This window comes from Tamandua tetradactyla, chromosome 2, assembly GCF_023851605.1.
Source record: "Tamandua tetradactyla isolate mTamTet1 chromosome 2, mTamTet1.pri, whole genome shotgun sequence".
Lineage (NCBI taxonomy): Eukaryota > Metazoa > Chordata > Mammalia > Pilosa > Myrmecophagidae > Tamandua > Tamandua tetradactyla.
The window spans coordinates 92,027,081-92,053,336 of record NC_135328.1 but is presented as its reverse complement, the minus strand read 5'-3'; the positions used below and the strand labels follow the sequence as shown (position 1 = coordinate 92,053,336).

The 26,256-nt window shown below is 40.8% G+C and overlaps 1 protein-coding gene across 5 annotated transcripts in view; it reads right to left on the bottom strand.

The window, feature by feature from the left end:
* The window catches only part of ERMP1 (endoplasmic reticulum metallopeptidase 1), a 124,553-nt gene extending 118,219 nt beyond the window's left edge, over positions 1-6,334 (bottom strand). For all 5 annotated transcript variants that reach the window (XM_077148254.1, XM_077148253.1, XM_077148257.1 and 2 more), the window contains exons 1-3: positions 5,912-6,334; positions 4,185-4,486; positions 367-494 (exon numbers count right to left, since the gene is read on the bottom strand). In XM_077148254.1, the coding sequence (XP_077004369.1) occupies positions 367-494; positions 4,185-4,486; positions 5,912-6,258 (777 nt within the window). In that variant the 5' untranslated portion in view covers positions 6,259-6,334. The remainder of the gene's footprint in view (positions 1-366; positions 495-4,184; positions 4,487-5,911) is intronic.
* Between the last annotated feature and the right edge of the window lie 19,922 nt (positions 6,335-26,256).

The following is a 26,256-nucleotide window of genomic DNA, read 5'->3' as shown; positions in this document are numbered from 1 at the left end:
AAGGAACAGAAGAAAAGAAAAGGGAAAATCTATATGGCTGAGCTTTCAATTCAAGCTGTGTACCTGCCTAAAAACATCTCTGAAACTCAAGCATTTCTCAAGAAAATCAGAGATGAGTACCTGTGCCATCAAAGAGGCCTTTTATAAATCAAACTGCCAAGACGATCTGTCCTGAGTTGAGATTTCCAAATACTGAACACATCTACATAAATGGCTGTGGATTTCTGAAAGTGCTGTCAAATACAATATTTATTTTCCATATCATTTTATGATACTGTTCAAATGAAAACTGAAATTTATTGCTATTATTACTACTATTCATTCTCATTATTACTCAAACCTAGTATTAAAATAGTAAAATCTCACTTGCAAAACATTTTCCTCAGCACCATTAAAAAGAAATATGACAGCATGATGTAAGGCTTCTGAAGATGATGACAAGACGTGAAGTACTTCCAGCATCACTGAACAGCTAACTGCATCATCACTGGCACCTTCAAAATAGAAACACAGATTTGCTTCTCAGATGTTAAAATCTTTACTCTATGAGCCATTATAGTTAGGGAAGGAATTTCCTCCTCATAGAAGCATTCTAAATGGCTACATGATTTAGAAGCATTCTAAACAGCTTTGTCATTATCGGGTAGCAATAATATTCACCAGTGGTAAGGTCCATGAGGGCAGGGACCTTTGTTTGGTTTTCCTGCTAACTCAGTTCCTAGAACTATTCCTGGCCCACGGTAGTTGCTCAATTAATATTTGTTGACTAAATCAACCAGGTAGCACCTAAAGTAATACTGAAAATTGGCATTACTGAAGGCAATGTACTTCATTCATTATCCATTTTCTACTACCTCTGTAATGTAATTTCTCACTTCTGGTATTTACAGCTTCCTACATCATCCCACTGCCACTCCCTCCTTTCCTGCTCATTTTCCATATCATAAAATCTGAAGAACACTCCACATTTAGTGATCAATCTGGCATTTTTAAGGCTTTTCAATGGATATCATGTGATTTTAAAAAGTACAAAAACAACACCTAATCTGATAAGATACAAGGAAGGGAAATAATGATATTGACAAAGGAGAGGACTTAGTAAAATCACTTAATCTCTTCTTAGTTCAGAAACTTTATATATTAATTAAAGGTGGATGCATAGATGACTTTAGAGCCTTGAATTTTTAAAAAATAGTTAAAGGAAATGATAGGATATTTGACATGAAGGATTATTGTGAGTTCTTTAGGTGAGGTAATTAATGGTATCAAGAAAACATCAAAAAAAGGAGTCCTTATTTTTTAGCAATGTAGACTGAAATACTTAAATACTTACAGAGGAACTAATATAGCTGAGATTTGCTTCAAAATAATCAAGAGGTGAGGGGTAGAGATAGACAAGAAACAAGACCAGACATTGGTTAATTGTTGAAGCTGAATGATAAGTATGTTGGGTTCATTAAACAATTCTCTATGTTTTTGTATATATATTTAAAATGTTCCATAATAAAATGTTTAAAGAATAATCAAAGTAATAGCCCAGACAACAGCAATTCTGGTTTACATACTGATAGTCAGGTGCTATGGAATTTAGTGTGGGTTCTAGAACAACAAAGACTTGGAAAGAAACATTAGCTCTGCCACTTTACCATTCTGACACTCTTTGTCTAGAGGGCAGGCTAACGATATGTATCTCAGAGGTTTGTTGCGAGGTTTACATAAGACGATGCACAGAGGCTGCACATGATTAGCATTCAAAATCAGTTTCTTCTTTCTCTCTTTGCAAACTTAAGGGTTTTTTTTGGGGGGGAGGAGATTTGGGGGAGTTGTATGCTGTGCGCCATGGGGGTTACATTTCGTTCTTTTTCCATGTGACTATCCTATTATCACAGCACCATTTTTGTTCTTTTTAAAGTGCACGGACCAGAAATCGAACCCGGGGCTTCTGCATGGCAAACAAGAATTCTACCACTGAACTACCCCTGTACCCCTTCCGCCTTACATTTTAATCAGAGTGAAACAAAGTAATATTTATTTATTTACTGTCAAGCAATAAGTATATGCAGCTATAAGCAAAAACTGCCAATTTCCAGAAACCAAATGAAATGTATTTTTTAACTTTTGAGACTGAGTTACTTTAACATAAAAAGCAAAAAAATTTTTAATGATTTCTTAAATTAAGGGCAAATCGAGAGATATAGGCCTTTATAGGCTTGACTAGAAAGTTAAATTGTCCATTTATCTTCTCTTAGTTTAATGGTTCTTAGTGTCTTAGAGATGAGTTAGAGAAGGCTCAAACAGCTTTAAGAAAATGATAAAAAGTTAGAGGACAGTTTCAATAAAGACTGAATGACTAACCTACACCTCTTTCCAATTAGAATTAACCCTGAAATTCAGGCCATCCTCAAAATAACTCAAAGTGTCTTCTACCAACAACATGGAACCACCCAGTAGACCCAGGAAGATATTTAAGGCCTTTCCTGAGTTGTGGATATTTTGCTGAGAAGTATTTTCTTAAAATACCCTGTTTCATTCAATGAGCTCATCCAATAAAAGGATTCCAGTGATAGTTTGTCTAATGAACATATGAAATACTATTTTTAATAATTACTGACAGAAATTTCCTTGGGATTGTCAATATAGGTATTCTTACAACATCCTAGTTTGTTAAAAACGGGTTCTAATGATCCACAGAAGTGCCATTCTTTAATTATGAGACTCCGTATATGCAATTTATAACATTTGGCACTATGTTTTTTCTGATACTTATATACACACACACACACATCTTAATTATGTAATGCTCTTAAGTAAACATGGTGTTTACTTGTCCCTTCCCAGAATTTAAGTGTTATATTAGTGGGCCTAAGATGATACTTATTTCATTACTGTTTTGAAATGGACATAAAAGACCACTGATTTCCCCAGTACACATGAAACTATTTCTGACTTTCTCCAACAGATGAGTGTACACTAATGTTTTAAAAGCGAGTTACATTCTAAATGCAATTGGCAAGCTTTCTAATTAAAGATGAATTAAAGATTAGCAAGCATACTTCTAATTAAATCACTTTATCTAACATAAATGTTACTTCATAGTTTATATAACTCTAGATGTTCATATTGGGTGTGCTTCAACTTCAAGTAATCTGGAAATAAAATATTAATAATATGATAAAAACAAACCAAAAAAGTATTTTCTGCGCCAGGCACTGTTCTATTCTTGTATTTAATCCTCTAAAAGACTCCATTAGAAAAATACTATTATTATTTCCATTTTATAGGCAAGAAACTGAGGAACAATGAGGTTATTTGCCCAAGGGAGCAAGCCCTCTTAACAACTACACTTTCAAGAACCAACTGGCCAGGAAACCCAGCATCTGGTCCCAATTCTGCCTGTGATCAGCTAAATTTAGTCCTGTGCATATGAGGGAATTGAACCAAATAAATTCTCAGGTCTTGCCTAGCTCTAAAATACTATGATTCCACTGTAAAATGTTACTATTTTTTATTCTGCCCTACAATCTTTTTAATTATTGAAAACATTTTCTGAGAAATCCTAATTTAAAACAAAAAGGGGGAAGTTCAATTTAGGATATTCTCATTCATTCAACAAATAATTTATTAAGTCAGGCTCTTGTCATAAGCATCAAGTCTTCTATCTTGCCAAAGTATTTTCTACAGTGAGACTTATGGATTAATGAGATACTCTGATAGTGGGGCATCCCCCAATGGACCAAAATTCTCACTTTAAAGGTCAACAGGAACTGCTGGTAGAGATGTTCAAACCATGAGTTCCTTGAGTATAGGGACTATCCTTTATCCTCAAAGCTTAGTACAATTTCCAAGTAAACACTTCAAGTAGCAGAACCTGATTCCAGGACACAAGAACACACACTGTGTGGTAATGCTCACTGATAAGCCTCCTTCATTCTACTAGAACCCTTCAAATGTTGTCACTGAACTGAAGATGCTAACGTTAAAAAAAAAATTTAAATAAAATAAAGCACTTGAGAGAATACTGAAAGGTTAGAGCCTAAAAAGTAAATAATATTCTAATTCTCCTGCCTTTCATCACAATGAAAAAGTCTGTCCCAAAAAGAAAAAAACGGTGCTCCACATTGTCCAAGAAAGGTAATAAACTTACTGAGCTATAACTTCAAAATGAGTAAAACACAGGTACATACCTGGCGAGTTTGCCACTGAGTCAAAATGACAGTTAGCCAGGATGGCATGCTGGGCTCCATCTCTGGGTTCCAGCTTTACCACAACATTAGTGATGTTGTCATAGTAGCTTGTAAAACCTCCCAAGAAATCAATGCTAAAGGAGCCTGTGGGCCGTTGTACATCTACTGAAATCTTGTGAATGCTGTTGCTTTGAACTTCAATCAGTTTAATCTGCTCCAAAAGGTAATGCACTGTCAAAATTTCATTTTCTGGACTTCCTGTAGTCCTGGGACCAATGGATGTTATATGCTCAAGATACTCTCTGGAAGTGAGGAAAAGAATGATGATGATAAAGACCTGCTATGCTTAAAACTAACATTTAGTACAGAGCAACTCTTCCAGTGTGCTTCCCTCTCCCCAACCCCCACTGCCAAAGCTCCTATCTTTGACTTCTCATATAACAAAGGGTGCCTTTTATTATTTCAGGCACCCTGTGAAAACCAGCTGTAAAGTACCATCATTTCATTTTGTTGTCCATGAGTTGATCCTTTCAGAGTTTTCTTCACTCACCCTACCCCCAGCTTTTCCCAATTCCCTAGCTTTTCCCAATCCCCACATCAAACCAATAAAGACTAAGCATTACATTCAAAATGTGTAACTGCTGAAGGTTAGACAGAACAGAAATTCACTGAGTCACACTTGGAGAGGCTTACTGATTCTAAGAATTGCCAGCTGAAGCCAATGAGCAAAGACTCAAGTGAAGAGGTTAAATGAGTTAAAAAAAGAAAAGCAAAAAACTTTTGATTGTAAAGAATGGAGCTAACCCTCCTTGTATGCACACAAGGCCTAATACCTTCAATGCAGGCCAAAACGAACTCTACCCCTAATACAAACAAATAGAAGAAATTGTTTTTTGTCTTTTCAGTGCATTCCAAGCAGGAATGGGAGGGGGGAGGAGACTGTTTCAGAAAGTCCTTAAGAAAATAAGCTTTCAGCACTGTATTCAAAGAAAAACTTTTAAAAATGCAGTGGCTGTTAAAAACTTTTGCTGCTAGTAAGATTTTGGCTTTGACACACTTAGATTACAATACAGCTGGCTTAATCACCTTTCCTAACACACTTAAAGGTCGTTTTTTAAATTAAGAAAAAAAATCATACCTTAGAAAGCCATTAGTCCAGAAGTTTAAAGACAAATTTCAGGGCTCTGAGAACTTTTGAAATTTTGTGCATAATTTTTAGTGTGTGATCCTCCAGGAGGAGATTTCATAGCTTTCAGATATGAGGACTATGACCTCAAAAAAAGTTGAAGACCGCTGCGCTATCCCGTTCCAACACCCTCCAAAACACGAATTTACAAAACACAAATTCCACTATCCTTCAATTCATTTGGAAAGCTGTGGGGCTAACCAAGGTAAGAAGGGGAAACTGCTCCAGAGGATGAGAAGACAATTAACAACCAACCATCACCAGGTATAGAAGAAAGGGAAGGAAGAGCAGGCGCAATCCACTTCACCACCCCTGATCTACCGCACCAGTTTAACAGAGGGCCACGCGGCCTCGCATCACCGCACTTCGGACCTCAGAAGAGGGAAGCGCAGGGCCTCCGCGCTCCACAAACAGCCGAGGGAAGCCCGCAGCCCGGTCGGCTCCGTAGGGAGGGGTGCACACAGGTGCGGCACCCTAACCCAGGGCAGGAACCGCGAAGGAACAGGCGGACCTGGACCCGCTGGGCGGGAGCGGCCGGTACCTGGCTTGGTGCGCGTCGAACTCCCCATGGCGCCCAGCGGCCCCGTGCAGCACGAGCTGCTGCAGTGAGAGCTGCACGAGCGCCCGCAGCGCAAGCAGGTAGAGCACGAGCCCCAGCGCGGCGTGTGTCTCCGACAGCCCAGTCCGCGCGCTCCGGCTCGAGCCGCCGCCACCGCACCCGGGGCTGCGCTTCCGCTTCCTAGCGCCGCCGCCGCCGCCGCTCGCGTCCACCAAGAGCCTCTGCGCCAGGTCCTCCCTCTCCGGCTGCGGCGCCGCTGCCTGGTCCTCACGGCGTTCCCATCCAACACGGTGCCGCCTCACGGCCGCCGACTCCGAACCCCACTCCATGGCTACGAGCCGCAGGCGCCAGCCCAACCGCCACGGCTCGCGACAGCCCGGAGAGCTGCCGCGGCCGCCGCAGCGCCTCCTAGTGAGAGGACGGAAACTTCAGAGGGCCAAACTTGTTCTGATTGGCCGGTCCAGCGGCGTCACAAGTCAGCTTCTTTCGGCAGATTGCAGGCGGGCACCGGGCATGGCTGACCCTGTCGGAGTGTGGTAGATGTGACTTTTGCTCAGCTTCCCCGCGGGTGTGGGGCAGAGAAGCGCCGAAATTTAGAGGCACCAGTCTCTCCCAGAACATCAACCAGTTGCAACCCCCTACCCCATAATGTCAACACCCCTTTTCAACATGAAGAAGTTAGAATGGACATTGCCCAAACATCCCTGAAGAGTGATAGAATGATCAAATGAGAAGGAGGAAACATAACTGAGAAATCAGAATTTAGCAAATGATTATGACTACTGAAGCATTATTTAGATAATTCCTTTTAGTTTCTTATGTATTAGGACAACCAGAAAGAAATACCTGAAATTGTGGAACTATAACCCATACTGTACTTTGAAATTTGCTCTATAACTACATGTTAAACTGCACTTTGAAATTTATCATTTGTCTGTATATATCTTATATTTCATAATAAAAAATGTTTTAAAACTGTGAGTTAACTAATGCTATTATTGACTCCGTTTAGTAGATGAAAAATAAGTTTTTCTTGAATACCTGCTTTGAGCCAATTACTGTGCTAAGTGATTTACATGCATTATTTAATTCTCATAAGAACCTCAGAAAAATATTTTTATTCTCATTCAATAGCTGAGGATTTTACAGGCAATGCATGTTAAATTTAATCCCACAGACTCCCCAAACAGCATCTCTTTCACTACTAGATATGGCACTTTGTAAAACCAAGATTCAGAAAAAGTTATTCCTCCCTAGATGTCACCCTCAGTGGTAACAGGTAGAGCTTTGATTTTAGTGTAAATCCCTTCAATCATGTAAACCTCTCCCTACCTGTTAGTGTATTACACCTCTCTACTTCCAATTTCTGTGTTCCCAGCATGGGGTTGCAGCAATACCATGACAGTTAACCTGGAGGCCAACTGGGAAAGCACACTGCAGGATTTTGAATTAGCACACATCAAACCTAGTGCTATCCCCTGTTGGTTTCTTTCTGCCAATCTCTCAGACCCATCTGACTACCAGGATGCCCCTTATTCCTAACTCTCCAGTCACACTGGCCTTCTTTCAAATCCATCTTCCCTTCTACTACATGATCTTTTCACAGGCTGTTTGAGTTACCTGGAATGTTCTTCCCTCTCTCATTGTCTAGTTAACTTCTATTCATCCTTTACACTTCCACTTAAGTGGTACTTCCTCAAACCAGAATCTCCTAATCTAACTAAACCAATTTTCCTTATTTTAGACCCTCAAAGCACCATGTGTCTATGTGATTCTTTAATAGGTTCTTCATTACACTGTAAGCTCCATGAAGGCAGGGACAATGCATATCCTATTTATTCACCATTGTATCCTCAAAGCTTACCTTGTCCCTAGCCCATAGTCATTGCTTAATATATGTTTACTGAATGAGTGAATGAATACATATTGTCTTTTATAAGATACTGCTCTCTTGCTATTCTCATCCCAAAAAACTTAACCCCTCCACCACTTTTGGAAGATAAGACTTCAGAAATGATTCTGCATCTACAGCAGTATTGCAAGATGTGCCCGTCTCTAATTCCTAGAAGAAGGACACAAATGTCTCATAGTCTTTTATGCTTTACTTATTTTGTGGTGCCACTTGCTATATTGGGTGGGTATCAGAAAAACCAATAAAGTTGCAGTTCTTAGGAGCTGTGTTATCATATGTTAAACGTCTCCAACAATATCCCATGGAGACGGTGTGACAGCCTGGCTGTTAGAGTTAGATTGATCTGAGTTCCTGAGTCTGGTATTTTCAATACACATCATGATACACAAGTTACAAGCTCATGGATTATCCTAGTGTTATTATCTGGAAGATAATACCTGCCTTAAAGGACTTCAGTGAGAATTAATTAGCTATTACTTATGAAAGATTGTAGCACCTAAGTCCCTTAAATGCATTTCCAGAATTTTCCTCCTTATACAATTCTTTGCAGATTGAATTAAAGTTATTTTCCTATCAATGATAACCACAGAGCCCTCTATGGCAGAAGTTGAATGATAATGGTTGAGGTTGTGGAAGGCAGTTTTTCTCTGGACTTGTGTAAACTATGGTATTCACATTTGAATATTGTAAAGCTACCTGAAGATATGTTGCACATCTACTCTTTGTCAGATACTGATCAAAGTGTTGGAAACACAGAGAAGAATGAAAAAATCATTCTGCCTTCATAGAGCTTACATTCTAGCCAGAGAAACAACATGTGTGTGAGTAAAATGTCAGATCCAGCAGAGTGCTATGAGAAAAATAAAGCAGGAAATTGAGAGTGACCAAGGTTGCCATTTTAAATAGGATGATCAGAGACAATCCCTATGAAGAGGTAACTTTTGAATCACTGAATGAAGTGAGAAAGGGGGCCATTTAAGCCTGGAGAGGGAAAATTATTGACAGAGGGAAAAGCAGTGCAAAGGCCCTGAGCTGGGATATTCAGAAGGAACCTGAATAGGGCGTATAGCTAGAGCAGACTGAGGTGAGAGTGATAGAAGATGAGGTCTGAGAAGTAGGCAGGACCAGGACAAGGCTACCCTCTAAGGCCATTTCAAAGACTTTGGAGAAGTTTCCAGAAGTGAAAACACATTCTCTAACTTAGGTTTTCTAATGTTTTAATCTTGAGCAGAAAAGGGTGTTAGTTCTGGGTAGAGCAGCAACATGACCCACACAGACAACATTGGCTAATAAATTACTTTGACAATCTTGCCTTTTGAAGTGTTTAAAGCTGTTTTTGAACTGTAAGTTTATTTGTGTAAAAGTAGACCACACTGAGTTGAAATACATTCTCTCATTCTCACATACTGAATTGGTGATATGAATGGGACTGGATGTGAATGTCCTTGGTTGCCCCATCAGTTGAGGCATTCATCACTTGGGCTGAATTAGTTCATCCGGCACAACAGACAATTATGTTTATGTTGTGTAACCCTCCATGACAAAGTGAGATCAAGACTGATCACGCAAAGAGGTGTTCTGTGTCACTTCTGTTTTGCCACCTCTCCAGTATTTCCTAATTATTTGGCCAAGGTGAGTGGAAGGGCACGCAAGCACCATGACTCAGGTGAATTGCCTCCATTTCTGTCTTCCACACAGGTCATTCCAGAGCCTATCTGCCACTTTTCTTGGCAAAAGAGATACTACGGAACCTGGTGAAAATTCACTGGGACTAGGTTTGGGATGTCTTTTACGTGATTACAGCAACATTGAAAGCAAGGTAGGTGTTAAGCCAAGGGGTGAGAAGAGAATCCAGATGTCAAGGCCAGCAGGCAGAGAGAGTGAAAAGCTTGGAAAACCAAGAACAAAGATACCAAGTACAAAAGAGATCACAGGTAAATACTGGGGACAGGTGCTGTTGCTGAGAGTGGGGTTTCTTGTACTCGCTGGGGTAGCATGAGAGTAGGTCAGCTTTGTTTAAAGGACCAGGGATGGAGCGCATATCCAGAGTTTTTTTTTGTTCTTGTGGTTGTTATTTTGGTTTTAATCCCTTAAGGCTGAAGCTGGGACCTCAAAGCATTGGTGGACAATTGGTCTTCCTAATTAGGAAGCTCTATAACAGAGCATTTCAGGAACGAGTAACAATGGTCAGCCGCAGGGAGCACCTGCAACAAGACTGGTAGCCTGAGAGTTGGCAGTTTGGGCAGGCAAAGGCATTCCAAGAGGCACTTAGCCCAGATCTGTAAATCCGCTTTTCCTTCAGAACCTTTCTTCCCCATGAACTCTGGAACCTGGGGAGAGAGATAATGGTGCACTACTCTTAGTACCCCTTCAAACTCCAGGATGGTCCCTCCTGCTTTCTAGGTCTCTGCATTTGCTTGCTGAATCTACCATGTCAGATTAACTTTTTCCATGGCCAATTACAAGGGAGATTCTCCATTTGGGAAGAACTTATGTTTGGCTAGATAGGCCTTTGGCTTTGGGAACAAAGGGGTTGAGAAAATGGGCTCTTTAGGGGAAAAGAATATGAAGTTGGACTTTCACACCATATTACACAACAGAAAAAAAAATCAAGCAGACTTCATAGTTGTTTAAACAACTTTTTAAGACTCAGAAGTGAACAAGGACTCTAATCATAAAAGCAGTGGAAGAAATCATAAAAGGGAAGATCACATATTGACTACACTAAATTGAAAACTTCTCTATGTTGGGAGAAAAGTCACCAAAAAAATGTCAAATGATAAACTGGCGACATTATTGTCAACAATTTTTCTTAATGGATAACATCCTCCCCACCCCAAACATACATTCAGTACGAAAAATACCAAAGTCTCCATAGAAAAATATGTAAACCATCCTTCCTTCATACCAAAGAAATGCAGGTAAACATGTCAAGCATTTTGAACTTATCATATTTTAAAAGTTTTTTTAAAAAATCACATATATGCTTCTGGCAAAAGTTTAATAGGATAGGCACTTTTATATGATACTGGTGGATACATATTGGAATGACCTTTCTGGAAAGCAATTTGGCGAGATGTACCTCCTAGTTCACCCTTTTTGATGTAGTAGTTTTTCACATAAGAATCTATCAAAGATGTGATTTCTTTTTTTTTTTAGGTGCATGGTCCTGGAATAGAACCCGGGTCACCCATACAGAAGGCGAGCGTCCCGCCACTGAACCACCTATGCATCCCAAAAAAGAATGCTCATTTATAAACGCTTAATATATGGAAACTACCTCAATATATAAAAATAAAGAAAAGGGCAAATAAAGTATAGTGCACCCAAAGTCTGGAACATCATGTAATATTAAATACAACATTATAAAAATCCATTGAATAACCTGGGGGGAATGTTCACATTATAAATATTAAGAGAAAGAAAAAAAAAGATGTAAAATTGACTATATAAAATTATAATGTACAAGAATTGTATATATGGAAGGAACTACTGAAGCAATAACTGGTTTTCTCTGGGTGATTTTTATTTCTTCTTTACTCATTTCTATATTTTCCAACTTTTCTACCAGGAGCTCAGTGTTCCTTTGAAGAGAAGCAGGGATGTGAGCTTGGGCTCCACCATCCTGTGCTGAGAAAGGCACTTGTCTGTGGAAAACTGTCATCTCAATCCTTAGGAAGGCAGTTTATAAATTGATGGAATCCAACAGGAGATAGCAATGTCAAAAAGCTAATCTCTTGCCTGTGCTTCTCAGAATTATTTCTAGACCAAAACGTTTAAGATAAAAATTCAGCAATTACTCGATTACTGACCCAATTTTTAAAAAAAAAAGCTCACTTAAGAATTATCATTCTTTACATTCAACCTGTCACCTGAGAGAAGAAACAGTGCCTATACTTTTAAAAGGCTATGGCTGTTGAAGTTTCTTTCCCCTGCTTCACAATGCAGTCTTTATATTAGAGGAAAAGAACCCAGGAACCCAAAAGACTAGGGATTTGAGGGCTTTCTTTGCATTTCTCCACTGGGCTGCAGGAGCAGGAGAGCCAGGACAGAGAGGGGTGACTCAGCAGTTTTGGGCCTGCAGGAAGCTGACTCCTGTGAATTTGCTCCATGCTGAAGCTCAGTTGTTTTTAGCCTACTAAAAATTTAATGAGCCCGTGCATTGCCAGAGTTTGACGCATCTAGGGGAGTGTACATCGGAGACCCTGTCTTTTCCCAGCCTTCTCTGAGTAACTACATCCTCTTGCAGCCGCCGGAACCCTTCTTGCAGGCTCAGCCCTAGACAGGTTTTACTTGGCCTGAGGGCCGTGTGGCCTTCTCTGGGTCCTTGCTGCCCGCAAAATAGCCTCTGCAGCTGCAGCTTTTCCAAGGTGTCCAAAGGAGAAAAGAGACGACCATGCCTCATGGATAAAAATAACAAATTTCTCTCAACTATGGTCTGAGGGCTATGTAACGTGAGAATCACCTGGGGACTTAATAAAAAAAATTACATTCCTGTGTCCTATACACCTGCCAAATCAGAGTTTCTGGAGGTAGGGAAGGCCTCTAGAATCTGTGATTCTTATATAGGCTAAAATGGTAAACCACTGGTGTAGCCTAGGATTTTCCATCTTTGGGTATCCTTGTCCAAGGTGGCCCGTAGGCTGAGTGGAGCCCAGTCCAGAGAACCCCGCCTTCACCTTCTCCCTCCCTATTACCTCCTCTCCTCACTCTCCCACCCTAATGGCCAGAAGAACCATCTAGCAAATTACCACACCACTTTATAAAATAGGGATGCAAAAGGCATTGATTAAGCACATGGGCTCTGCATTCAGACTGCTTTGGGTTGTGTACTGCTCTGCCATTAATCAGCTGTACAACCTTGGGTGAATTACTGAACTGTGTTGTGCCTCATTTTCCCCATCTGAGAAGTGGGGCTAATAGGGCTATTGTGAAGTCCTATGCATGGAAAGTACTAGACCAGGGAAGCTGGCAGCTGGTAAGGACTCAAGGTGTGTATTGGTCCTCTCATATCGCTTGGATGTTCATCTGGGAGGCATAGAGGCTGAGGAGATCATTTATCTCTGAGCCCCTGATTCTGCTTCCAAAACTTCCAATGACTCCTCTGCATTACCTATGTGGGTGAAGAGAAATAGAAAATCTTAGCCAAATTCTTTCATAGCAACTATTTTAAAGTTGTTGAAATGCAACTTGCAATCTAAGCCTGAGGGAAATAACATTTTCACTTAAGAGAAAGTGCTTAATTGTCAAGTGTTTGTTGACTTATAGTTCTACCTAAAATGCACGTTGTTTAAATGTTATATGTTTGCTTTTGCCCTAATCTCCCCACCCCTCCAAATATACACAATCACACTGCTCCACGTACATACCTCTTTATTGCTACATGTCTGGTGAGGAGTCTTGTAAAAAAAAAATCTGTTTTCCTCTCCCATCTCAAATCTTGTCCCCCTTGACACAGCAATCAATGAGTCAACACCCAGAAGTACTAAGATTAGTGTCTCTCTTTCTAAAAATAATAAAGACATATTCACTCTATATTATTCACAGTTGACTGCAGCAAATAAAATTTTTAAAGAATCCTCAGCTCCAGAGAATGATGCTAGAGCAAGCTCAGAGTTTCAGGCTAGCAGTTCACTCCTCCATTGCTACTGTCATACAATGTGATGGTAATGATAAATGCCTTGGATTTCCATACCCTCTCATTTCCAAGCAACTCCAAGCACTGAATTAGGATTCCTGGTCTGTTAGAAAATCAATAAACAGATCTGTGGCAGAGCTGCTGATTCTTTAGAAAAGACAAAGGAAGTAGCTTAATTCATAGCCTAAAAATTTTGAGACCATTTTTCTCCCAGATGTAATCTATCTTAACATAAGGAGGTATCCAAAAATATCCTAACCAAAATTAAGACTAATCTTTAATGGATTCTGACAAGGCTGGGAATCCAAATTAAGAAATTTAGAGGCAAAAACCCAAATGACAAATAGATTTTTATTATTCAAAAGTACAGTTGTGTCCACAAGGGGTAGTTATAACTCACTTTGGGACCACAGAACAAAGCATTTACATAGCATTTCCTGATATGAGCAGATAAGTTTAAAAAAAAGAGGGGGGCAGTTAAAATCAGGTTGTAGGGAGCGATGGGACTGCTGAACTGCAACCCCGAGCCCTACCTAAACAGTGGCAGCCACTATTGCTCTGTGGATTTTGAAGCTCAGTGTAGTCAGATCTATTATTTTTTCAAGAAAAGGCAGAAGTCCGGATACTTTCGTGAAACCTCCTGCTTTGTTAATGTCGGAAACTAATTTTAAAAGGGAAGACCGTCGCATGGACCAAAACAGGTCTGCAAACTAGATCCCACCGATGGAAAATCTGCCACTTTGAAATCTCTGAACGCTCACTCTAAGCCCTCAGAGAGATATTTCCCTAAAGATAAAACATTTCCTGATCGAGAATCAGATTACTCGTGGGATTCTCATCTCTGGATTTAGAGGAATGTTTACAATGCTAGAGTTTATGAGATACGGCTAGCTGGGCCTTTTTCCTTCTCTCCCTCTTAGCGGGAGGTCACTTCTACCTCATGCCTCACCCTTCTGCCCCATCCCCCATGTCCAGTCACTGCTCTGTTCATTGAACAAGGAATAAATAAGAGAACCCTTCCTGAAATTTTTGCTAAACCAGAGCTGAAGATTTCTAGCTATAACAAAGATTCCACCTGGATTTTTCCCTCTATCCCTATGCCAACACAGTGCAGCATTGGACACACTGGAGCTGTGAAACTAAAATGCATAGTTATAGCCCCATCCCACCCTCCCAGATTCTGCACCAAACCTGGAGATGTGCAGCTGTATTTACTCTCCCTGTGTGTCTGGGGGGAAGGAAGGAAGGAAAGAGCAGGGAGTGAATGGGCCTAGAAGAAATCTCACAGCTATAGAAAACAAGAGCATTCCTCCACTGGGCAGGCAATACCAGTATCCCTGACTCTTTTTTTTTTTTTCCAAACAGCATAGACTCTTAATTTGAAATGAAATGCCCCATAAACTATAAGGACATTTCCAAGAGCCAGACTCAGTCAGACATGCAAATTGATTCCAATGTTAAGGAAAAACTTCTCCTCTTAAAATTAGACACACTATCCTGGAAAACAGTAAGCCATCCCAAATCCCAAGTCTCCCTTCATGCATTGCATCTCTTTCCACTCTGGTTCAGACTTAAGTGGCCAAGTATCTACAGATCCCTCATCAGGGGAGATTAAATTCAATCTGTCACCTTTCTGAGACCTGTCAAGACCTTGACCTTGATCAAACTAGAATGAACTCCTTCAGAAGACGCCTGGGCAGGAGTTCATTCTGTCACCAACCCTGCCACATGCCCCATTTTGTTTATATAGGGGAGGAGTTTTCAACTTCATCAGCCTTCCAAGACACCATAAATGTATTTCCAGTCCACACTCTGATTTTTGTTTGTGTCAATGCCAGCTCTTCCTTCCAGAGACACTGTCCTGGCTACAGAGATAAAAATCAACAAACACCACATTCTTCCCAACGGGTCTGCCATGACTTATGGCTGGTCTGAGTACGGTGGCTTCTGGTTTTCTCCAGAATGCAAGATGTGTCCTGGCCCTGCTGGTGGCTTCACTCTATTTCCTGCTGACAGTAATAGGGGCAGCACACCTGCCCTCCCTTCACATTTTTGGGTCCCTCCCTTGGATCTATGTTGGGTCTTTGAAACTTAAACCCTCACTTCCTGAACCTAAAATCTGCAATCATAGTATTTTACTTGTTTCTGTTTTCATCAGACTATATTGTTCTTTTTCTTATTCTTGTTTTTAATTTTCAAGTTGTTATTTTTAAACTTTTAATATCCTTGACCTGTGACTCAGGGAAGATTTGATCATTATTTATATACTTAAAACAAAAGCTTTTTGAGGTTCGAGAAAAGGGAGAAAGGAGAGAATGAAGAAGACATAAAAAGAACAACTTTTCAAGTTCCTTTATGATTTATCTTCTCTCTTTTCTCTCTCACAAAACAACTCCTGGCTGATTATTTAGGCTCTTCCTGCGGGTGGGTACTTCCCTCACACCCTTTATCTCTCTCCCCTCTCTGGGCTGCCAGCATGTTTTTGTTCCTTCCGCTGGAGATTAGCAAAGGAAGGGAAGGAAAAAAAGCTCAAATTGGTTCTCTTTGAGCCAACAAATCTCTCGATGCCAAAGAGAGATTGTTGTTCAGGTCTTTACTTGGTGCCTCTTGGAGCAGACAATGGAGTCAGCTCTCCTCATAAGAGAGAACACCTTGGGAGCTTTTGGGCATTTTTGTGAGGAAATGTCCTTGAGTGAACTCTGATTCCACAGAGGGCCATCCTACCTTCCTGTGAGGAAACGTCCTTGAGTGAACTCTCTGATTCCATAGAGGGCCATCCTACCTTCCTGTGAGGAAAAGTGAGGCCTTAATGGAAAATAAGGGACTCTGAGGAGGCCTTGAGGAAACTGTCTGTGTCCAGAAAGCCCTTGACTAATGTGGGGAAAGTTCCAGAAGGAGACAAGAAATTAATGAAAACTCTATTATTCAAGCCCTTACAATGTTTGAGACAGGGAAAAGGGAAGAGAAGAAGCCACTTTGGAGGACCAAATGGGCGTGAGAGGGCAGATGTAGTAGGTCAGCTCTGTTGAAATTTGATTATGCATGGAAGTTACCTGGGGATCTGAGTTTGTAGGTCTAAGGTAGGAGAGTCCACATTTCTAACAGACTCCCTGATAATGCCACATTGCTAATTTACAGAGGACACTTTATGAAGCATCAGGGTAGAGTATTCTGGGATCCAGGGAACAGCATGAAAGTGAAGTCAGGAACAGTATCAATCTTAATCCACCTCACTATTAAGGTAGCAGGTGGTCTGTCCAACAGGCAAGCAGCCAAGGAGAGAACAGGCTCCTTAGTAGCAGAATGTACTGTTTGGGTTCAAATCCTGATTCTGCATTAATTCTCTGTGTGATGTTGAGAAATTCATTTCATCCCTCCTGAGCCTCAGTTTCCTTCTCTGTAAAAACAGGGATAATAAAACCTACCTTGGCCAAATCACAGGGTTACCCCAATAATTAAAAGAAATAAATATGGGGAAGTTCTTTGTAGCCACCAAAGTACTTTACTAATGTATCCTATGATTATGTCAGATTCTTCTTTGGTAGTACTGCAAACTTACACCCACAAATGAGTGATAGCCATATCTAACTACACTCCCTGGAAACTGGGTGAGCACCTACTCCTGAGGCTGTGGAGAGGAGGAGCTAGTATTTATTTCATTGTCCTTCAAAACCCTTGCCACTGAACATTTGCTGGCCCATGTCCAAGGGACTCTGTTATCCCTCTAGTTCATCGGTCACTTCACTTGTTTTATTGGATAATTATTCTCCTCTGAAACTCTGAAGGACTTGTTGGTGTTGATAGAAACTCTCCTTTTCTATTTTGGGCTATCTCATATTTCACCTACATTCTTGGGCAGAAGAGTTGATTTTCCTGTTTGACATGGAACTAGAAACCCTTTCTTTGGGAAACTTCAAATGACTTGCAAAGACGAGACCCCAGGTATCTTCTCCTGAAAGCAGAATAGGGTGTGACAGACCCCCTCCCGGCAGACCTGGTGCCTTTTCTACTGTATCTGCAACAGGCAGGCCTCAATCAACAACACAGCCCAGGGTATGGGGCAAGAAGATCTGGTTAATTAAATTTTCTGTTTATCCCATTGTTATCCAGGCAGCCACATGGATTTATTATCCCAGTTTTATCAAGGGGGAAACTAAGGCTTGGAGAGCAATATAATTTACCACAGGTCATCTAGATAATAAGTGGCTGAGATAGGATTTGAAGATAAGTCTATGTGGTAGGTGAAGTAATGGCCCCCCAAAAATGTCCACATCCTAATCTCCAGAACTTGTAAATATGTTCCCTTCAAACCAAAAAGACATACACCCCTGCAGATAGATGTGATTAAATTAAGGATTTTGAGATGAAGCGAGTATCCTGGATTATCCAGGTGGACCCAATGTACACAAAATGCCTAAATAAGGGAAGTGACAAAGGACACGGTCCCTTATAAGGGAAAGAGGAAGGAAGGAGAGTCAAAGAAGGAGATGTGATGATGGAGATAGAGGTTAGAGGCAGGCCACAAACTAAGAAGTGTAGGCAGCTTCTAAAAGTGGAAAAGGCAAGGAAATGGACTCTCCCCTAGAGCTTTCAGAAGGAATGCAGCACTGCCCACCCATTTTAGACTCTAACCTTCAGAACTATAAGACAATACATTTGTGTTGTTTTAAGCCACTAAGTTCAGGGTAATTTGTTACATCAGCAACAGGAAACTAACAGTCTTTGTGAATCTGGAGCCTGAAACTTTTTTTTTTTAATTGATAAAACAATGTAAAGCACATATATTCTTAACATGCAAACACTCCATACATGATGTACAATCAATGGGAGCTTGAACTCTTACCCACTGAGCTGAATGTCCTCTCCTCATCCCCTGAAATGCTTCTTGTTGTTTGAAGATTGTTGTTTGAAACTAAAATTCTGTTAAGTGGAGATTGCTATATAGAGACTATAGAATTTATTTGCATAGGAAATTATAGCTGAGGCTAGTTGAACATCACATTTCTAAAAGAGTGGGTGGGTGAGGACTGGTTTAGAAGGGTGTTAAGGGTGTTAATTGAGCAAAGGTGGATGCCAGAAAGAGGAGGGACTTGGCCCATAATGATTATATTGGGGGATGCTGAGTTAGCAAAGAAAATGGAAAAGCCATTCCAAGTTTCAGATTTGGAATCAGAGATTAAGATTTGTGGAAGACAGTAGGGGCCTTAGAGATAACAATGAGCCCCCTCATTTTACAGAGGAATAAATTTGGGCCCAGAGAGAACTGACTTGCCCAAAGTACACAGTGATTCTGGGGCTGAGACTAGAATCAAGACCCAGTCCTGGCTCCAGTCCCTTGCTCAACCCACTTCCCCTGTACCAGCACTTGTGGTGGTTTTGTGTTCACTAGTTGGACATTTCACATAAACAACATCCTGATTTGGTCACTGCTTAGACACTGGTATTTGTAGACACTCTCTCAATCATCAAGAGATATCTGTGCTTCAGTTAACCTAGTATACTCGGCTACTAAAACCTTAGCTATTATAAGGAGTTCATTTCTAGCCACATAGGTTATAAAAATAAATTATTTGGTTGTAGCACATTTTTGGCATGTTTAGTTTCTGCAGAGGTGCCAATGATTAGCTATGACAAGTCTGACCATCTGTCTGCTGGTACACATATAAATCCACTCGACAATTTGACACAAGGTAGAAGAAACCAGGCCAAAGGGCACCTCAAGCTCATATGCTCATCATAGTTCTCAGCAAGCAGGTTCTTGAAATTAATAAATCCACAGATCCAATATATCCATGATGGGTTTGTACATTTCAATTCAGCCACCTGTAAACACATAAATACATACCAAGATAAATATGAGTATCCAGGAGCCACAGACACACTTAGTCCTTTCAATTTGGTTTCTCAAATATGGTCTCATTTTCCATTTAATTGAGCTCCTGCTATGTAACAGGCATCGATCTACGTGCTGGGGATTCAAATATTAGGCCCCAGTACCTGACCTGGTGGAACATCCCTTCTAGTTAGAAGTCAGCTGGAAATCCTCACAACAACCTAGATGTAGGTATAGCAGATTATTTCGCTAACCATTTTACTAATGAGGAAACAAAACCAGAATGCTTAAGTAATAGGCCCAAGGTCACACAGCCTGCTATTATAAGAGCAGTCTAGAGTCCAGGTCTTCTCCCTTTAAACTTGGTGAACTGGTGTGAATCTGTGACTCAGCTGCATCAGAATTACCAAGGGTTCCTGTTAAAAATACAGCATTCTCTGATCTACTGAGAAAGTGGGAGGCGTGGGGGGGGAGGGTGTATCAGGGGAATCTGAATATTTAACAAGCTTCTTAGGTGACTCGGATGTACTGTTAGGCTTATAAACCTAACACAACCCAGTATCAGTGGTTCTCTAGCTGCACAGAAGAATTAGCTAGGACAATTTTTAAAAAAATAAATGAATTCCTGGGCCTGACCCCAGAGGTCTATATTCAGTTAATCTGGGTGGTGCCCAGTCAATTATATATCCTTGGAAAGGTGCCCAAATGATTCTAACGTGCAGCCAGAATTGGAAACCCACTGCCCTTTAAACAGTGGTAACAAATACTACACCTCAAAGTCTAGGCAACCCTCCAAGTAAATCAACTCTATCATCTCTGGTTCTCCTAGCCTGTGGGCTCAGAGGAGGAAGTGTGGAGCTTAGAGGAAATGGAGAATGAATGAGGACAGGGTTGCTTCCCCCCAAGAACCCCAGGACTTTGGAATAGCAACCTCATCCATGGACCAATCAGAAGGTAACTGCCCAAACTCTGAAGTCGTCCCCAGATGACTTGTTTCCAATGATCGCACACAGTGTGTCCTCTTTGAGGGCCCTCAAGTGATATCTCTGCTGTCCTATGAAGCAGAACCTCTGGAGTGTTTGCATTTCATGGGCAAGATGAATCTTGTAACGAACACTGTTGTTTGTTCTGTCTGCTGTGAAGCTTAGGGCCAAATCTGAGAATCATCTTTGGCAATTATTCAGTACCCTTCGGCACACATTTTGTATGACCTTACCCGTGGCCACATCTTACTTTCCTTCATTTGTTTCTGTGTTCATTTATTTTTTAGGCTTGTATTGTACATGAAACTTAATAAGCTGCCTCAAAACCATTTTTTGAAAAAAAGCAGGATGTAGAAAAATTAATAACAGCCAACAGAAGGGATTCCATTTCCCACACTGCTGTTTTGTATGTGGGATGAAAAACCTTCCCTCGTCAAAGCCATAGAGCCAGCCCAACTGTCAGTTCTTTCTGCATTCCTTGGCTTCTTTCCTATCCCAGGGTTGCTCTCAGAGATGCCTGGGGTTTCTCCTTTCAGAGCTAAGCTCCCGTGATGGTCCTACTTGTCCGATAAGGAGACGTGCTCTTCTGGTTAAGAAATAGCCTGTTATTTCTAATTCTAAGATAACGAGCTCTTTGTATAAAAACCTGGTCGTTCCAGAAACTTCGGGTATTTATGTGACACCTGAGACTCAGAGTTAGAGCACTGAAGCTATGAAAGTCAGCATTACTCCATACAGCAACTGTTTAAAAAGTTGAAAAAGTCATCAGACTTCAACTAGAGATATGAAGGAAGCTGAACTGGATAGGACTAAGGAAAATCAGAATACACGGTAAAGGATGACATGGTCCATATTTTAAAATTTCAACTTCTGTGTGAGACCAAAGGGAGAGATGTTTATTTGGTGAAAAATTTAGATTTTGGGGGACTTTTGGGAAGATGGCTGATTAGCGTAGCTTGAGATTAGCCCTGCTCCAAGAAAAGTTAGAGAAAGGACAGGAGGGCAACTAAGGCAGCAATTCGGGAGTGCGGCTGACCTAGGAGAGCCTTCTGCACCACATGCAGCATCCCTGGTTGCAGAAGCCAAGGAACTGAGAGGCAGAAAGCTGGAGCTTGGCACTGAGGTATGGAGCCACAGAGCCCACAGGAGTACACGGACAGGAGCACAGAACGAGGAAGTAAGCCAGGCCACGTTCCTTGGGTATGCTACTCTCACCAGTGCAGCCCCGTGACCAGTGACTCACCCCATACTCTACACACCTGAACCCTGTCACCCACTCCCATTCCCTACACTCCAGGCACCCCACCCCACCAGCCCCCTGTGCATGTGCCTGCCCCACCCCCCCCACCCCAAGTGCAGCCCAACCCACCTCTCCTGCACCCCTCCCGAGCACTACCTCCCCCTCCCTGTTCCCTGCAGGCTGTTGCCAGTGCATAAAGTTTGCGGGCACTAACATCCATACCCAGGCTACTCCTATTCCCCACCCATAGTGTTGCACAGCCTCACCTCACCCTCCCTGAGCTCAGCATATCCATTTACGGCCCTCCCAGACCCATGCATGTGCACAGGCACCCAATCACGTTATTCAGCTCTGGGAACTACACTTTACAGCAGTCCTAGAACTGCGCATGTTCACAGCCCTCAGCCTCACTTCCCAGCTCTGAGAAAGTGTTGACCTGTGCAGCTGGGTCACATTTGCCCCCAATCCACAAAGGCATAATGCCGACCTCCTGCCACAGCTCTACACATGTGCACAAAGGGCCCTGTGCCTTAGACCAGTGCATACCAGGTTTACGACCCCCAGACTGGTGCACCTGCACAGCTACATTCTCACTGGTCACACGTTCACAAGCATCAGCATAACATCCCTAACCTGTGCCCATACCTGCCCTGAAACAAATCACCATACTGAGTGTTCCACCTCATGCCCTGATCCCTGCTGTACAACCATCCCACAAACACGAGGTTTTAGACTGCTGGAAGAAATCAATTCCCAAAGTAAATCAATCGAGATATTTACATGCAATGAAGACAGCAGATGATCACTAAGCATATCACAATGCAGACAGAGATAGCCCTGCCTAATGATCAAATTAAAACACCAGAGGAGACTCAGATGTTGGGAAAACTCTAATAATCAAAGATGTTCATAGAACTCTACTTAATAAAATAAGTGGGATAGAAAGTGACATAAAGGAGATCAAGAAGACAGTAGAAGAGCACAAAGAGAAATTTGAAAGAATAAATAGAAAAATAGCAGAAATTACAGAGAGTAAAGACTCTGTGGAAGAAATAAAAAATATACTAGAGGCATACAACACCAGATTTGAAGAGACAGAAGAAAAAATAAGTGATATAGAGGACAGGATAATTGACTTTGAAGACTCAAAACAACAAATGGCAAAAAAGATGGAAAAAATTGAATGGAAACTCAAGGAAATAATAGACAAAACAAAGCATGCAAATATAAAAATCATTGGTGTCCCAGAAGGAGAAGAGAGGAGTAAAGGACTAGGAAGAGTGGTTAAGGATATAGTGGAGGAAAACTTTCCAACCCTCACAAAGGACATAAATATACAAAGAAGCCCAAAGAAGTCCAAACAGAATAAATCCAAATAGGCCTTCCCCAAGTGTTTTAGTTTGCTAGCTGCTGGAATGCAATGTACCTGGCTTTTAAAAGGGGGAATTTAATGAGTTGCTAGTTTATAGTTCTAAGGCCGAGAAAACGTCCCAATTAAAACAAGTCTAAAGAAATGTCCAATCAAAGGCATCCAGGGAAAGATACCTTGGTTCAAGAAGGCCGATGAAGTTCAAGGTCTCTCTCTCAAGTGAGATGGCACATGGCGAACACAGTCAGGGCTTCCCTCTCAGCTGGAAGAGCACATGGCAAATACGGCGTCATCTGCTAGCTTTCTCTCCTGGCTTCCTATTTCATGAAGCTCCCCGGGAGGCGTCTTCCTTCTTCATCTCCAACGGTCACTGGTTGGTGGACTCTGTTTCATGGTGCTGCAGCATTCTCTGCTCTCTCTGAGTCTCCCTGAGTCTCCAAAATATTTCCTCTTTTATAGGACTCCAGTGAACCAATCAAGACCCACTCAAATGGGTGGAGACATGTCATCCCCTAATCCAGTTTAACAACCATTCTTAACTAAATCACATCAACCAGGGAGATGACCTCATTACAGTTTCAAATATACAGTACTGAATAGGGATGATTCTACCTTTATGAAATGGGATTTATATTAAAACATGGCTTTCTTAGGGGGCATATATGCTTTCAAACCAGCACACCAAGGCACACACTAATCAGTCTGTCAAATGTTGAAGAGAAACAGAAAATCCTGAAAGTGGCAAGAGAAAAACATTCTACTACATACAAGGGAAATCAAGTAAGACTGAGTTCAGTCTACTCAACTAGCACCCTGGAAGAACGGAGGCAGTGGTATGATATATTAAAGATCCTGAAAGAGAAAAATGTCCAGTCAAGAATTCTGTACCTAGCCAAATTGTCCATCAAAATTGAGGGAGAGATTAAAGTTTTCACGGACAAAGAAGTCCTGAAAGAATTTGTCAACAAGAGACTGGCCCTACAAGAAATACTAAAAGGAGTTCTGCTGGCTGAATAAAAAAAGAGGGAGGGCTGTAGGAAGGCACAGAACTGAAGAGTACCACTAAGGGTAATTTAAACAATACAGAGAAAAAGAGGGAAAAGAATATATACATCTGACAAATAAAATTAAAAAGATAAGATGGTGGAATCAAGAAATGCCTTTTCAGTAATAATTTTGAATGTTAATGGACTAAACTTACCAATTAAAGATACAGATTGGCGGAATGGATTAAGAAACATAATCCAGCTATATGCTGCTTACAAGAGACTCATCTTAGACATGAGGATACAAATAGATCAAAAGTGAAAGGATGGAAAAAGATTTTCCACACAAGTTGTAACCAAAAGAAAGCAGGAGTAACTATACTAATATTGGACAAAATAGACCTTAAATGTAAAGACATCATAAAGGTCAAAGAAGGACACTATATACTAATTAAAGGGTCAGTTCACCAAGAAGATATAACAATCATAAATGTTTATGCTCCCAATCAAGGAGCTGCAAAGTACATGAGACAGACACTGGCAAAACTGAAGGGAGTGACAGGTGTTTCAACAACAATAGTAGGAGACTTCAATACACCGCTCTCCTCTATAGATAAAACAACCAGACAAAAGATCAACAAGAAAATAGAGAAGGTAAATAACTTGATAAATTAATTAGACTTAAGAGACAAATATAGGTCATTGTACCCCAAAGCACAAAATTATACATTCTTCTCTAGTGCTCATGGAACATTCTCTAGGATAGATCATATGCTGGGGCACAAAACAGGTCTTTATAAATTTAAAAATATTGAAACTATTCAAAGCACTTTCTCTGATCACAATGGGATGAAGCTGGATCTCAATAACCACCAAAGAATGTGAACATTCACACATATATGGAGATTAAATGACATTTTTAAACAACCAGTGGGTCAAAGAAGAAATTGCTAGAGAAATCAGTAGTTATCTGGAGATAAGTGAAAATGAGAATACAACTTAACAGAATTTATGGAATGCAGCAAAGACTGTGCTGAGAAGGAAATTTATTGCCTTAAATGCCTATGTTAAAAAACAAGAAAGAGCAAAAATCAAGGACTAAACAGCAAACCTGGAGGAACTTGAGAAACAACAGAAAACTAACCCCAAAGCAAATAGGAGAAGAGAAACAATGAAGATTAAAGCAGAGATAAATGAATGGGAGAACAAAAGAACAATAGAATCAATAAAACCAAAAGTTGGTTCTTTGAGAAAATCAATAAAATTGATAGGCCACTAGCAAGATTGACAAAGAAAAAAAGAGAGAGAATGCAAATAAAGAAAATCAGAAATGAAAAGGGGTGCATTACCACAGACCCTGAAGAAGTAAAAGAAATCATAAGAGGGATTATGCTGGTTTGAAATGATGTATGGACCCTAGAAAAGCCATATTTTTATCCTAATCCCATTTTGTAAAGGCAGCTGTTTCTTCTAATCCCTATTCAGTACTATATATTTGAAACTGTAATTAGATCATCTCCCTGGAGATGTGATTTAATCAAGAGTGGTTGTTAAGATGGATTAGCTGGAGGCATGTCTCCACCCATTTGGGTGGGTCTTGATTAGTTTCTGAAATCCTATAAAAGAGGAAACATTTTGGAGAATGTAAGAGATTTCTGAGAGAGCAGAACAACATACCCATGAGAAGCAGAGTCCACCAGCCAGTGACCTTTGGAGATGAAGTAGGAAAATGTCTCCCGGGGAGCTTCGTGAAGCAGAAAGCCAGGAGAAGAAGCTAACAGATGATGCCATGTTCACCATGTGCCCTTCCAGATGAGAGAGGAACTCTGACTATGTTCACCATGTGCCCTTCCACTTGAGAAAGAAACCTTGAACTTCATTGGCCTTCTTGAACCAAGATATATTTCCCCAGATGCCTTAGAGTAGACATTTCTATGACTTGTTTTAATTGGGACATTTTCTCAGCTTTAGAACTGTAAACTAGCAACTTTTAAAATTCCCCTTTTTAAAAGCCATACAGTTTCTGGTATATTGCATTCCGGCAGCTAGCAAACCAGAACAAGGATACTATAAACAATGATAAGCCAACAAACTAGACAACTTAAATGGAATGGACAAATTCCTGGAGACACATACACAAGTCACACTGACTCAGGAAGAAATAGAAGACCTCAACAAACCAATCACAAGTAAAGAGATTTAATCAGTCATCAAAAATCTTCCTTCTAAAAAAAGTCCAGGGCCAGATGGCTTCACAGGGGAATTTTATCAAACATTCCAGAAAGACTTAACACCAATCCTGCTCAAACTTATCCAAAAAATTGAGGGAAAAGGAACTCTACCTAACTCATTTTATAAAGTTAATA